The 13,936-nt window shown below is 51.3% G+C and overlaps 2 protein-coding genes across 2 annotated transcripts; both read right to left on the bottom strand.

Annotated features, from left to right (window-relative positions):
* Positions 1-2,658: 2,658 nt before the first annotated feature.
* On the bottom strand, positions 2,659-3,616 carry LOC136991084 (olfactory receptor 51G1-like). The gene has a single exon (XM_067289573.1). The coding sequence runs from the start codon at positions 3,614-3,616 to the stop codon at positions 2,666-2,668; it is 951 nt and encodes a 316-aa protein (XP_067145674.1). The 3' UTR covers positions 2,659-2,665.
* Positions 3,617-12,275: 8,659 nt separating this feature from the next.
* On the bottom strand, positions 12,276-13,226 carry LOC136991023 (olfactory receptor 51G1-like). Its single transcript, XM_067289501.1, has one exon. It carries the CDS (start codon positions 13,224-13,226, stop codon positions 12,276-12,278), a length of 951 nt encoding a protein of 316 aa, XP_067145602.1.
* Positions 13,227-13,936: the final 710 nt, after the last annotated feature.

The raw sequence follows: 13,936 nt of genomic DNA, 5'->3' as shown, positions 1-13,936 counted from the left end.
AGATATTTCAAAAGCTCTACTTGCATAAAAAAATGCTTCCGGCATGTTTATTTACTATCCTTTCCAAAGACGTTAGAAAGTGAAGCTACTAGTATTCTCTCCGTATCTTGTCTTTCCCATACACTTCTTTTCTCTTTCTCTGACACATTGGAGAGCTGTGAGAATGATTAAAATCGTGAAAAAGATGCCTTATTGTGAAAAACTCTAAGGAGCTCGGTCTACTGGGTTTATCAAAGTGAATTTGAAAGTCTGAAAAATCACAAACCAGAAGTCACAAACTCAAGAGACAAGATTTTAGCTCAGTCCTCTTCAGCCTAGCTCCCAAGATATAATAAGATGCAATGGTGGAAGTTTGAAGGTAGACAAATTCAAATTAGATACAAGACAACGCTTCAATTATAAATATAAAATTGCAACAGTTCCATTAAGGCTGTACCGGATTCACCATCCCTGGTGATTTTTTTTTAATGACTATTGGAGAAGGAATTGGGTGAAGGCTCGTTTGTTCTGTGCCATTTATTTGGAGGGTTTTGTTCTCTCTAATTTAAACAAGATGAACTCGAGGCCAAATGTACAGTCTTGATGAAGATGAAAAACAGGAATACTTGTGCCCTATTGGGTCTTACAGAGTGCAATGCTGAAACCAGTGCCTGGATTAGCATACCCATAATGCTTTGAAAGTTTTGTCTGGGACACCGTTATTACAATGAAAAGTCATAGGATAACGTTTTGCACAAAAATGGAAATATTTTCTTTGTTCTCTGATCTTCTTTAGGAGACCTTTTTCTTGATTGAAAAGTGACCTCAAATTTAGTGCAAGATAGATTGATAAAAAAGGCAGTTCTCAGAGACTGCATGAACTCTTTCCATCAGAAAAGAGATTGGTGACTCTGCCAGCAGCAGTCCTTGGCTACAGTCAGACATGAGAAGAGAGTCCATGGATGGACCAAAGTCAAAAAGCAATGGGTTCTGTCCACTGGCGTGCAGCTGAGCCTTTTCTTACTCGGCCAAGGATGTGCCCTCCTTGCAGCACACAGACACAGGAGAGTGGGGGCACCACATGGCATGGGTTGACCAGGTTCACAAGTCATGGAGGCATTAACAGAGCCGGGCAGTTCTGAATGCTTGCGCTTGCCCAAGGGAGCATTCTGATAGGATTTAGACCCACTGCTCTCTCCTGGCCTGTTAACATGATCTGGTTACTAGCCTTTGCTTTGCTTTTGAAAGATAAAGGTAGAGGAATCTGCTAACATACCTAATTCTGCTGGAAGGGAGCAGTGACTGGCAACCCGGAGGACTAGGAGCTGTTGCAGAGCTCGTCCTGGCTGCAGGCAGGGTCCATTGAGGGGAGCGCGTAGCAGTGTCTACGAAGCAGTGTCGCACATTTCCATTAAGGCCATTCATCCACCTGAGATGCTCAGCTGATTGCTTCTGTGTGAATCTGTTTCAACCCTCCTCACTGCCTGTGGTGATTGCTGGGAGCCAGAGGAAAGGTGATGACACCAAACAGCCTGGCTGGGACTGCTGCTGAGTGAAGCCATTCCTGGACACCTAGCTTTTATCCTTGCTCCAGCTCCCAGCGATTAACCACGTGTCTATCTCAGGGGCAAACAGGCTCAGATGTCAATGATCGGGTGGCTACCACATGCTCACTGCCTCTTGCGGCAGCCACAGCTGCCTCAAAGTCTCCACCTGGAGGCAAGTTGCCCACTCCAGCATCTGCACCCGCTTGTACCATGCAGACTTAGAAAGAACTACCGGGGCTCTGTGGAGCCCAGAGAGAGAGGCCTTCAGCAACACACACGACACCACCACACCCTCTGGGCTTTGCACCCCTGCCAACCTCACACAGGGTCCAAATCCATCCGCAGCCCAGCTGAACAGTCCTTCCTGGAGCAAAACCCTAATGCTGCCACAGAAGAAGACTTCAGGCAGTGTGTGAGGGGCTGGACGGGAAGGGGGAGCAGTGCACAGAGCTGCAGCTCAGGCTTTGGTAGAGGGGTCACATTGCTCACACAGGCAACCTTTCCCTAGGTGCAGTCAGCAATTGCACCTTCCTCCCGCAGCGCAGCTGAAATTTAAGAGAAACTCTTTCTGCTCAGCTTCTCTTATTTTGATATGAACCTTTCTGCTTAATAATCTGGAGCAAAGAATGAATGCTGTGGATGATGGTGAGGACAGAAGCAAAAAGCCAGAGCCACACGGGAGATGCTTTTTGTGCTGTTTTATTCTTAGATGTAGGCACCCATACCATACCTATTCGTACCAATATCCAGAGCTGAAAGTGCAGCTGGGGAGACCGAGGCTGTCAGAGCAGAGGAAAGTCCCCACTGAACGAGACTTTATAACACAAGTATACCAACCACACTTCCTCAGCCTGGCAGTTCGCCCAGGAGAACATTTGTCCTAAGCCCATAGCAATATGAGTCTGCTATATAGCCGTGCATGTCCCTTGTACATTTTTCTGCTGGTACATCTCTGGAGGAGATGGTGCACAGGGTATGGTGGAGGCCAGCAGTCCCACAGGCACGTGGGTCACAGAGCTAGCGAGGATGGCTAGAAGCCGGCTGCCAGCGTTCATGGCTCGTTAAGTCACAACACAAATTGCACCCACTGCTTGGCCCGGAGCAGGGCCCCTTCTTTCTGCTCTTCCTTGGTCAGAAGGTCAACGTGCGCACAGCGCCGGGCTGCTCTGCAGCCTCTTGAGGATCCTTTGCCGGATCTGGGTTATTTTGATGCTGTACACAATGGGATTCAGCATGGGGGGGATGAGGACATAGATGAAGCCCATGAGGATGTGCACCAGCGGGGAAGCATGCTCGCCAAACCGGTGCACAATGGTCAGCCCTATGAGGGGGATGTAGAAGATGAGGACAGCACAGAGGTGGGAGACGCAGGTGTCCAGAGCCCGGAGGCGCTCCTCCCCAGAGGCAATGTTGAAGACTGTCTTCACGATGATGACATAGGAAAGGAGAATGAGCAGGGAGTCAATGCCAAATGTGGCCAGGACTGCAAAGAGGCCGTAGATGATGTTGACTCTCCTGTCCGAGCAGGCAAGCTTCATCATGTCCTGGTGCACACAGAACGAGTGGGAGAGAGTGTTGACTCTGCAGTACCGCAGCAGCCGGAGGAGGATTGGGGTTGGGAGTGTAAAGAGGACAGCCCTGAAAACCATCGCCAACCCTGTCTTGGCTATCCTGGAATTAGTCAGGATCAGGGAGTATCGGAGTGGGTTGGAGATGGCAACAAAGCGGTCGAAAGCCATCGCCACCAGGATACCGGACTCCACACAGGACAGGGAGTGAATGAAGAACATCTGAGTGGCACAGGCATCAAAGCTGACCGCTCGGGAGTTGAACCAGAAGAGGCGGAGCATGGTTGGCAGGGTGGTGGCGGCCAGACACAGGTCTGTCACAGCCAGCATAGCCAAGAACAGGTACATGGGCTTGTGCAGGCTCACCTCTGCCTGAATGATGGCCAAGATAGTGCAGTTACCACAAATAGCAACGAGATACATCAGGCTTATAGAAATGGCAATCCAAGGGTGAATATTTTCCAGGCCAGGGAAGCCAGTCAGTAGGAACATCAAAGGCTTGGAGCTGCCATTAGTGGCCATTGCTGGAGAGGCCTTTCCTTATCCTGTGTCACTGCTTGCCAACCTGCAGGGAAAACAATGGAGTGATTAGTTAGGAGAAAAGGTGTGGGAGGAGAAGATTCCAGCTTTCTCTGCTGGGGGACACATGGCTAAACTCGGTCACTTCTTTCAGGCAATTAAGAACACGAGTCACTTGACCAATCTAAGTCACCAGCTGCTTTTCAAATCCCCTCTCAGCCTTCCCAGACACCTGTAATGCTAACCCCCCCAACATCTAACTCAGAACAGACAAACACTCCCCTGCCCACTTCATTTTTTCCTTACTCAGGGTTACTGTGCACTGAGAAATGAGTGGTTCCTATGGCAGCTCCCATGTATAACCTATTTTAGGTGCAAGCAAGCAAAGCCTTGTGGTTAAGAGAGTCACTAGTTTAAGTGAGGTAGCAAAGGCAGTCCTTTCTCAGGGTGAGACCTGAAAAATAGTATCTGGGGAAGACTCTCAGGGCTCGGTAATGGTGGACACACCTGCTGTCCTGACCCCTTCCAGGACGCCATGGTGTCTCTGGGTCCTTAGCGTCCTCACTCCGAAGGAGCTCCTGCCCTGGCAGAGCCAGGGACACCCGGTGACAGTACCACTGTGTCTTCCTGCCTGAGACCACAACTTCCACCACCCTCTTTTGACCCCGCCAATATTGTAACAGGAGACAAGAGCAGTGGGCTCAGGCTCATGGTCCAGCCGGAACAGAGTTGCTGGAGCTCACTGCTTTGCAGATGATTGCACGGACTTCTCCATCCCACGTCACTTCGATACTCTTTTCACTGCCCACAGAGGTGCCCGATCCCTTCCTGCACCCATTAGCATCTTTTCAGGATGGCTAGCCAATGATCACTCCTTTTCCCATGCATTGCATTGAGCTGGCACAACAGTAGAGCATTGCTTCTACATTTTCAGATGACAGTGATGAGACACACTATTGCTCAGGCAGCATGAGATGATCCTGTGGAGCTCTTCAACATGTGAGGTCTCAAGAATTGACTCTGGATGGAAGAATTATTGCCAGGTGGGAATGCTTCCAGTGGGGCTTTGCAGGGATTTACTCTGATCCATTCTAAGGTTTCCGTTAGCATTGTGGAAGAAAATTATAAAATCACTGCTGATAAAATCCACAGATGGCACAAACTTTGGTGGAAGGGTAAACAGGGAGGACAAAAGATTGCGCAGGTATGGGGGGGGCAACAGCAAACACACCGCTTTGGCCCTGAGAAACTGGGAAATTCACCACTGTAAGATGCAAGTGGTTGTACTTCCTAGAAATTGGCAGGAAGCTGGAGAACACTTAGAGAGGGGGGTCAAAAGAATTTGGGGGCTGGAAAACAGTTTGTGTTGAAAAATAACTGACTATTTTACCTGGGAATAGGTCAAGTGGTGACTCCTCTGCAGTCTGTGCATATTACACAGGCAGCAAGTGATGGCTGAGTAGGCAGCCACAGCTGTAACAAAGCCTCATCCTTCGGGTGAGGATAAATGAGAGAAATCGTGTTAAAAAAAGTAGTGGGGTGACTTCTGAAGAGAGTGAGGTATTCTCCATTGCCCAGAGGCTTCATCTGAAGGCTGGGTGTGGGGCCGAGGTGGGGAGGGAAGACGGTGCCCTTGGTGTCATTCCAGCCTGCGCTTAGGATGCGCCCAGCATGCACACGGAAATCTGTGTGAGCTGAGACTCACTCCTGGCTCTCACAGCTTGCAGAGAGTCTTCTGCTAGCACCCAGCCCCCTTCAGCCACTAGCTGAGCTCCAAATCAGAACCAGAATGCATTTTAGCCCCCGCTACTCTGAGGACAGGCATTTCCAGACCTCCTCATTCAGAGCTCTGGAAAGCATGACATTTCCCACTTGACTTTGCTGCTGCCTGGGCTGCCCTCACCCATTCGGGTGCCAGCAATGTTCCCTTGCTGAGACAGCACATGCTCTTTCCCTCACTCATGCAATTTCTCTTGCTGCTCAAAATCCACTTTTTTCTCATGCAAGTTTTCCTCTAGTTGCTTTCCCACCTATGCTTCTTGGCACACCGTTGCCTGCTAGACTCACCAGAGTCCCTTAGTGCTGCATATAAATAGACACAAAGATTTCTTTCCACAGCTCACACCTTGCGCTTGTTGACACCAAACTTTATCTGTCATCCAATCGTGTGTTCTCGTAGCTGTGGCCAACCTAAAGAATGCGTAACACAGCACCCTGCCTCTGTTGCCCTGTCTCTGCAGGCAAGAGCTGTTGTCCACAAGCCCCAGGGTGCAATTTTAGGGTATGTCTCGTTGTCCTCAGTGCTGATCCTCTGCTCTTCTGCCCCAACTCCTTTTTCATCAGCGAATGACTTAGCTTCAGGAACGCACTTACGTGCCTTCCCCTGCCTCTCTGTGGTTATGTCTGGGGTGCCAAAGGCAAGGCAAGTGACTGTGGAAGCTACGCCTAACTTTCATTAAACACTGCAGAGAAATACCTGATCCTACTGAAGACACCACTTCAAATGACCGTACCGTGATAGTCAGAGGTTGAAATGCAGCTAGAAATCAGGCACGATTACGCAGTTTACCTGTGCTCTGCATCCATTCGCAGGAAGAGGTGTCCGCACGGCACAGGGAGCAAGCAGAGCAGCCTTCTTGGAGAAAGCAATTGGCAGCGCCCCACCAGGAAAGGATTTATAGTGCAGCTCTGCAGGGATCAGCGGGCGCCTTGGGAACTGAAGCAGCACCGTAAATCACAGGTCAGACTCTTAGTGCCAGCCCCAGGGAAACAGGCTCCATCCTCCATGCCTGGGCTTGGCACTCACTTTAACCCGGGAGGCACGGTCTGATGGTGGGCTTGACAAGTGTTTTGGCAGGGCTTGTAAGATTACCTCTTGTCTTGACTCCAGCTGCGCCTGAGGCTCTCATGGCCAGACCCTGCCCGTACACCAAGCATACAAAGGAACAAAAAGCAGCTGTGGTGCTCCCCACCTTTGCCCTTGACTGTAGGGTCTTGCCTGTACCACGTTATGGCCAGCAATGGTGCACCAGGCAGATGTCCCTGCAGCAGCACAGACATGCACTGGTAAACACGCGCTGTACAGCACACTGCTGTGAGCGTGTCCTTGCTGGGCCTGGCTGCCAGGGTGCGTCTGTCCTGCCACGGAGCAGGTGCTCTTGCAGGAGCCAGCTCAGAAAGCTCTGCACTGCTCAGGGCTGTGCAGCACAACTTGCGTATCCTGCCTCCATGGCCACATTCCTGTACGAAGAGCGCAAAGAGATCCAGAGCCTGCCTGGTGTCCCATACAGAGCAGGGAGATGGGGAGTGGAGCATGTGCAGGAACATCCTTGAGGGAGCAGACGCCTTCAGAAAGCAGGAGCTGGCGAAGCACTGCTGAGTCGCATCTAAGGGGCAGCTTGGGGTTTCCAGACACCCCATACCTTAGGGTCTGGGTGTTGTGAGCTCAGTTCCCATGTTGCCCAGGCAGATCATACAAAATGGTTTCTCCCACATCTGAGACATTTGGGCCATTCTCAAGCTGTGCCCTGGAGGCTTTTGCAGAGCCAAAGCAAAACAGGGCCAGGGATCCTGGCCCTCCTCCCCAACTCAGAGTCAGGAACACCATGCAGGCAGTCACACAGCCTATCTTACCCATGGAGCCCCTTCCCCTCATCCAGCAGGATCCAACAGTTTCTGTGTCCCATACCTTTCAATGCAAGAAGCACTGTCGGAGCAGCCTCCTCCCAAATTCACTGTGCTGGTGACAGCATGTGGGCTGGCACAGCTGCTGGAGCACAGCAGATGCATCTGAGTGTTTCCCCTTCTGCAAGGCATGGGCAACAGGCTGCCTCTCCTTAGATAGATGCCAGCCTCTGCCAGTGCTCAGCCTGCCAAGCCTTGGGGTACCAGGAAGACACCAGGAAAACCTAATGAAGGAAGAGGTATGCGCAGTCCCCAGCACAGGGCCATGGCCAGAACCATGGCCAGGGCCAGGGAGGGAGATCAGAGGGTCCCACACGCAGAGATCCCCAGGAGGTGGGAGGTACCCGAGGTGGGAGCTGCAAGGTCCCCCTGCCTCTTGTTTTTATTGCCCCAACTGTTCTCTTCTCTGCTAGCACCAGGATTTATAGCTTACAACACTGGGGAAATCTGCAGAGACAAGCTTTCACAGCAGCTGAAGCTTATAAACTCCCCCGGATCACAAGCAGCAGCCCTGTCTTCACAATCTGAACCCAAATGATAACATCCTGCCTGCCAAAACCACAAAAAGCAACCAGCCCTTTCCACAAAGCACAAATCCCCCTGTTTTGGTCTCAGGGCTGTACACACAGGGCCACAAAAGCACAGAGCGGTTGAGGTCGGGAGGTACCTCTGGAGATCACCTGGTGCAACACCCTGCTCAAAGCAGGCTCAGCTTGAGCAGGACGCCCAGGACCATGTCCAGTTGTGTTTTGCATATCTCCAAGGATGGAGACACGCTGGCCTCTCTGGGCAACCTGTTCCAGTGTTCAGTCAGCCTCGCAGGAAAGAAGTGTTTTCCTGTGTTCAAGCAGAATTTCCTGTGGGCCCCAGATCCACCTCCAATTGCCAGAGCCACAGTCAGTAGAGGCAGTTGAAGCCTCCTTCCCCTCTGAGCTGTGGTCATTCCTCTCGGATTTATTTTTGCACGCGATACAATGCACATTGCAATGCACCGAGCAATTTTGAGGTGTGCACTGGAACAGAAGTTTGTGGCGGAAGGTTATGGACCATTTCATGCTTGGAGGCACGTGGATGTGCTTCATGCCGTAGTCTAGCATCGCTGGGGTGGTACTCTGATGATCCCAAAACATAGAAATGTACAGTGTTCCCACAAGGGGGAAGGAGCCCTGTGAGACTTCTGGGCTCTGCTGCAGCACACGTGGTGGGCAGCTGAAAGCTCTGAGTGTTGGGTGATGTCTAGTGTGTGATGGAGCTGAATCACAGCACCGCTGTGCTTGGTGTGCAGACCCGTAGACTGGTGATCTCTGTGCTAAAGCAGTCAAGAGACTCAGGGTGGTTGGCCTATTTCTGGCCGTGCCGTGACCTCCCTGGGAGGCACTGGCCCCTCTGCATGCTCACGTAAGCACTTATCCTTGCTTCACTGCTTCACCGAGGGCAAACTCTGGCCTGATGCTTCAGCAGATAGTCCTGCAAGAAGGTGTTGCAGAGAGGAGAAAGAGCACGTGTGCTTGCATGCAGGCTCTCCTCCTGCCTGGCACAGAAGCCTGGCCTGTGCACAGATGCTTCTTGATCCAGCTCCTTCTAGCAGGGAAGGAATGAGCGGGCTTGTTTGATTTAGAGAAGATCTGGGCTCAGGGTACTGGGCCAGACACCTCTAGTTTGCGTCCGCTTTGTGCGTGTCGGTGAGGCTTGCCTCTGAGCTGTGGAGTCGGGGATGAGATGTGAGCACAGTTTTCTCCTCCTTGGATGTTGTCCAGGGTTGCAGTCTGGCTCTGCCTCCTGTAAATTAGCCATAAGACAGTGGTAAGGAAGATGTCCAAATCTTTTACTGCTACGAAGCACATGTCTCTGCCTGTCCCAACTGCTGTCATGGGTTATTGCAACGTTAGCAATCACATACATGGTATTGTGAAAACAAGGATTGTGTGACCTCTCAAAGTCTCTTAAAGCTTTGTTTTCTGTGGGAGCGTAAATAGTCCCCTCTAGAGTGCAGTGGTGCGTCTGTCTATCCAGCACACAGCAATTCTGTCTGTAAGTCTGCGCAAAGAAGGGATGAAATGTCATGCATCTTACTGCACCAGTAGTCAAGCAGGTATTCCCTTCAGAGCTTCTCCAAGAGGTCTGAGCTCGCCCTCCTGCTCCCACTGTAACAGACACACCGGCAGTGCCCACCCTGCTCTCGATGACCTTGCGGGAGTTGCCCCTGAGATGTGTGTGCCGGGTGCTTAGCATCACGGTGCCAACATTGGCCAGATGCACTAAGCTCCACCAGCAAAGAAATGGTGTTCCCGCAGCGTTTGCCTCTCAGGCGGCAGAGAGGGCCAGGAGAAAGGATGACACTTGGGGTTGTTAGTGAAAGACTTTAAGGAGACACCCATTGCAGGGATCTCTGCTTGATAGCACGTGAAGCTGGTGTCTGGTTCTGCTTGTCACTCCTTTGTCACTTTGTTAATTGGCAGGCGTAGTCGGCTGATATTCCTTAAAGAATTAGTCAAAAGAAGGGGCTGTGCAGTTTCAGTGGTCCTAAAAGTAAGAAATTATGAAGTGGGTATTTAAAATCACGCAGCTGCCCTAGAAATTGGGAAATTGCTACTTTGGAGCTTAAGAGAAAATTAATGCTTTGTGATTCTTTTACGGGCTTTCTTTATTCTGACCGTTTAGGAGCCCTCCTATCTGGTTTGCTCTGCAAGTAAGACAAATACAAGGTGACTGAAAGAGAAGTCTGAGTATGTATGTCTAATTGTCAACGCGGGGGGGGAAAGTGACTGAAGGGAGCTATCAGTTACCACAGTTATTTGGCGAAATCATGCACTGGCTGCAGGGAATGTGCCGGCTGCTGGAGCATTGAACAACTCCAGCATTTCCCGGTTTGGGACCAAGCCAATATTCAAATCCCAAATATTCATTTGGGAATAATATAAATGTCTGCTCCTTTCTGCTCATCAGCACGAGAGTGATAAGGAGTTGCTCTAAGTGGCTGCACTCATGTCATTATGGCTGTGTCTGTCTGCCTGTCCTTCCTTGCTTCGCATGACTTTTGAACTCGTGGCCAAATTCAGCTGAGTTTGGCTGCAGGACAGAGCTTTTAAGACGTTCTGTTTCTACAAGTTTCATAGCAAGCAGCAGCGAGGGAAAGGGAAACTCCCTATTTGTTTTCCTTTACTGAGGGAAGAGCTAACAAGCTGTGGTTGATTAGAGGTCAGAGAATCAATCCACACAGATGAGACGCTGGACCTGGGCGACTTCCCTTTGGTGTTGACTGCTGTTTGCTTGCAGGAGCACATGGGGAGCTAGGGAAGGACCTGCACCGGCTGCAGTTAAACACACCTGCATTTTCTCACGCACTTCAAGCTTTATGCCTGCAAATGTCACCTGATGTGGTACGGGAAGCATTCATGGAGGAGCAACCCATGGCACTGGTGAATCCAGCTGTCAAGGAGTGGATGTGCTCAGCATGTGCATGCAGCATGGAGCAGCAGCACGGGTTGGTGCAGGTCAGTGTACCTGTGGGTCACGCTGACATCCTGCAAAGGGGCTGTGCCTTGTGCTCTGCCGTACACTGAGCTGTGGCAAATGTCCGAGTGGGTGCCCGAGGCAAGCAGGGCAGCTGGCCTGCAGAGGGGTTCTCAACCTCCCCCTGCTTCGGCACTGCTTGCAGGAGAAGGGAAAGGAGCTAACCCAGCCACGGAAGGGCATTGCAAATGCGGACGCTGAGATGCTTTGTTTACTTGAAGTGACTTTTGCTAATGGTGCAACTGGTCCCTTTGCTGAATGCACCAAGGTGAACACCTGCAGATGGGCCAAGGGGTCTTGGGCAATGTAGAGTCCCCACTGGTGCTGTTGAGTGAAGCCATTCCTGGACACCTAGCTTTTATCCTTGCTCCAGCTCCCAGCGATTAACCACGTGTCTATCTCAGGGGCAAACAGGCTCAGATGTCAATGATCGGGTGGCTACCACGTGCTCACTGCCTCTTGCGGCAGCCACAGCTGCCTCAAAGTCTCCACCTGGAGGCAAGTTGCCCACTCCAGCATCTGCACCCGCTTGTACCATGCAGACTTAGAAAGAACTACCGGGGCTCTGTGGAGCCCAGAGAGAGAGGCCTTCAGCAACACACACGACACCACCACACCCTCTGGGCTTTGCACCCCTGCCAACCTCACACAGGGTCCAAATCCATCCGCAGCCCAGCTGAACAGTCCTTCCTGGAGCAAAACCCTAATGCTGCCACAGAAGAAGACTTCAGGCAGTGTGTGAGGGGCTGGACGGGAAGGGGGAGCAGTGCACAGAGCTGCAGCTCAGGCTTTGGTAGAGGGGTCACATTGCTCACACAGGCAACCTTTCCCTAGGTGCAGTCAGCAATTGCACCTTCCTCCCGCAGCGCAGCTGAAATTTAAGAGAAACTCTTTCTGCTCAGCTTCTCTTATTTTGATATGAACCTTTCTGCTTAATAATCTGGAGCAAAGAATGAATGCTGTGGATGATGGTGAGGACAGAAGCAAAAAGCCAGAGCCACACGGGAGATGCTTTTTGTGCTGTTTTATTCTTAGATGTAGGCACCCATACCATACCTATTCGTACCAATATCCAGAGCTGAAAGTGCAGCTGGGGAGACCGAGGCTGTCAGAGCAGAGGAAAGTCCCCACTGAACGAGACTTTATAACACAAGTATACCAACCACACTTCCTCAGCCTGGCAGTTCGCCCAGGAGAACATTTGTCCTAAGCCCATAGCAATATGAGTCTGCTATATAGCCGTGCATGTCCCTTGTACATTTTTCTGCTGGTACATCTCTGGAGGAGATGGTGCACAGGGTATGGTGGAGGCCAGCAGTCCCACAGGCACGTGGGTCACAGAGCTAGCGAGGATGGCTAGAAGCCGGCTGCCAGCGTTCATGGCTCGTTAAGTCACAACACAAATTGCACCCACTGCTTGGCCCGGAGCAGGGCCCCTTCTTTCTGCTCTTCCTTGGTCAGAAGGTCAACGTGCGCACAGTGCCGGGCTGCTCTGCAGCCTCTTGAGGATCCTTTGCCGGATCTGGGTTATTTTGATGCTGTACACAATGGGATTCAGCATGGGGGGGATGAGGACATAGATGAAGCCCATGAGGATGTGCACCAGCGGGGAAGCATGCTCGCCAAACCGGTGCACAATGGTCAGCCCTATGAGGGGGATGTAGAAGATGAGGACAGCACAGAGGTGGGAGACGCAGGTGTCCAGAGCCCGGAGGCGCTCCTCCCCAGAGGCAATGTTGAAGACTGTCTTCACGATGATGACATAGGAAAGGAGAATGAGCAGGGAGTCAATGCCAAATGTGGCCAGGACTGCAAAGAGGCCGTAGATGATGTTGACTCTCCTGTCCGAGCAGGCAAGCTTCATCATGTCCTGGTGCACACAGAACGAGTGGGAGAGAGTGTTGACTCTGCAGTACCGCAGCAGCCGGAGGAGAATCGGGGTTGGGAGCACAAAGAAGGCACCCCTGAAAACCATCGCCAACCCTGTCTTGGCTATCCTGGAATTAGTCAGGATCAGGGAGTATCGGAGTGGGTTGGAGATGGCAACAAAGCGGTCGAAAGCCATCGCCACCAGGATACCGGACTCCACACAGGACAGGGAGTGAATGAAGAACATCTGAGTGGCACAGGCATCAAAGCTGACCGCTCGGGAGTTGAACCAGAAGAGGCGGAGCATGGTTGGCAGGGTGGTGGCAACCAGACACAGGTCTGTCACAGCCAGCATAGCCAGGAACAGGTACATGGGCTTGTGCAGGCTCGCCTCTGCCTGGATGATGGCCAAGATAGTGCAGTTACCACAAATAGCAACGAGATACATCAGGCTTATAGAAATGGCAATCCAAGGGTGAATATTTTCCAGGCCAGGGAAGCCAGTCAGTAGGAACATCAAAGGCTTGGAGCTGCCATTAGTGGCCATTGCTGGAGAGGCCTTTCCTTATCCTGTGTCACTGCTTGCCAACCTGCAGGGAAAACAATGGAGTGATTAGTTAGGAGAAAAGGTGTGGGAGGAGAAGATTCCAGCTTTCTCTGCCAGGGGACAAATTTACTCTGATCCTTTCTAAGGTTTCCGTTAGCATTGTGGAAGAAAATTATAAAATCAGTGCTGACAAAATCCACAGATGGCACAAACTTTGGTGGAAGGGTAAAAAGGGAGGACAAAAGATTGTGCAGGTATGGGGGGCGTGGGGGGGGGGCAACAGCAAACACACCGCTTTGGCCCTGAGAAACTGGGAAATTCACCACTGTAAGATGCAAGTGGTTGTACTTCCTAGAAATCGGTAGGAAGTTGGAGAACACTTAGAGAGGGGGGTCAAAAGAATTTGGGGGCTGGAATACAGTTTGTGTTGAAAGACTAAAATAACTGACTATTTTACCTGGGAATAGGTCAAGTGGTGACTCCTCTGCAGTCTGCGCATATTACACAGGCAGCAAGTGATGGCTGAGTAGGCAGCCACAGCTGTAACAAAGCCTCATCCTTCGGGTGAGGATAAATGAGAGAAATCGTGTTAAAAAAAGTAGTGGGGTGACTTCTGAAGAGAGTGAGGTATTCTCCATTGCCCAGAGGCTTCATCTGAAGGCTGGGTGTGGGGCCGAGGTGGGGAGGGAAGACGGTGCCCTTGGTGTCAT

This window comes from Apteryx mantelli, chromosome 1 (genome assembly GCF_036417845.1).
Source record: "Apteryx mantelli isolate bAptMan1 chromosome 1, bAptMan1.hap1, whole genome shotgun sequence".
Taxonomy (NCBI): domain Eukaryota; kingdom Metazoa; phylum Chordata; class Aves; order Apterygiformes; family Apterygidae; genus Apteryx; species Apteryx mantelli.
Note: the sequence above shows the minus strand (reverse complement) of the source record. Positions and strands in the feature narration are given on the sequence as shown.

Coding starts and splice junctions, on each gene's coding strand:
- LOC136991023 (XM_067289501.1), bottom strand. CDS start 13,226: ATGGCCACTAATGGCAGCTCCAAGCCTTTGATGTTCCTACTGACTGGC.
- LOC136991084 (XM_067289573.1), bottom strand. CDS start 3,616: ATGGCCACTAATGGCAGCTCCAAGCCTTTGATGTTCCTACTGACTGGC.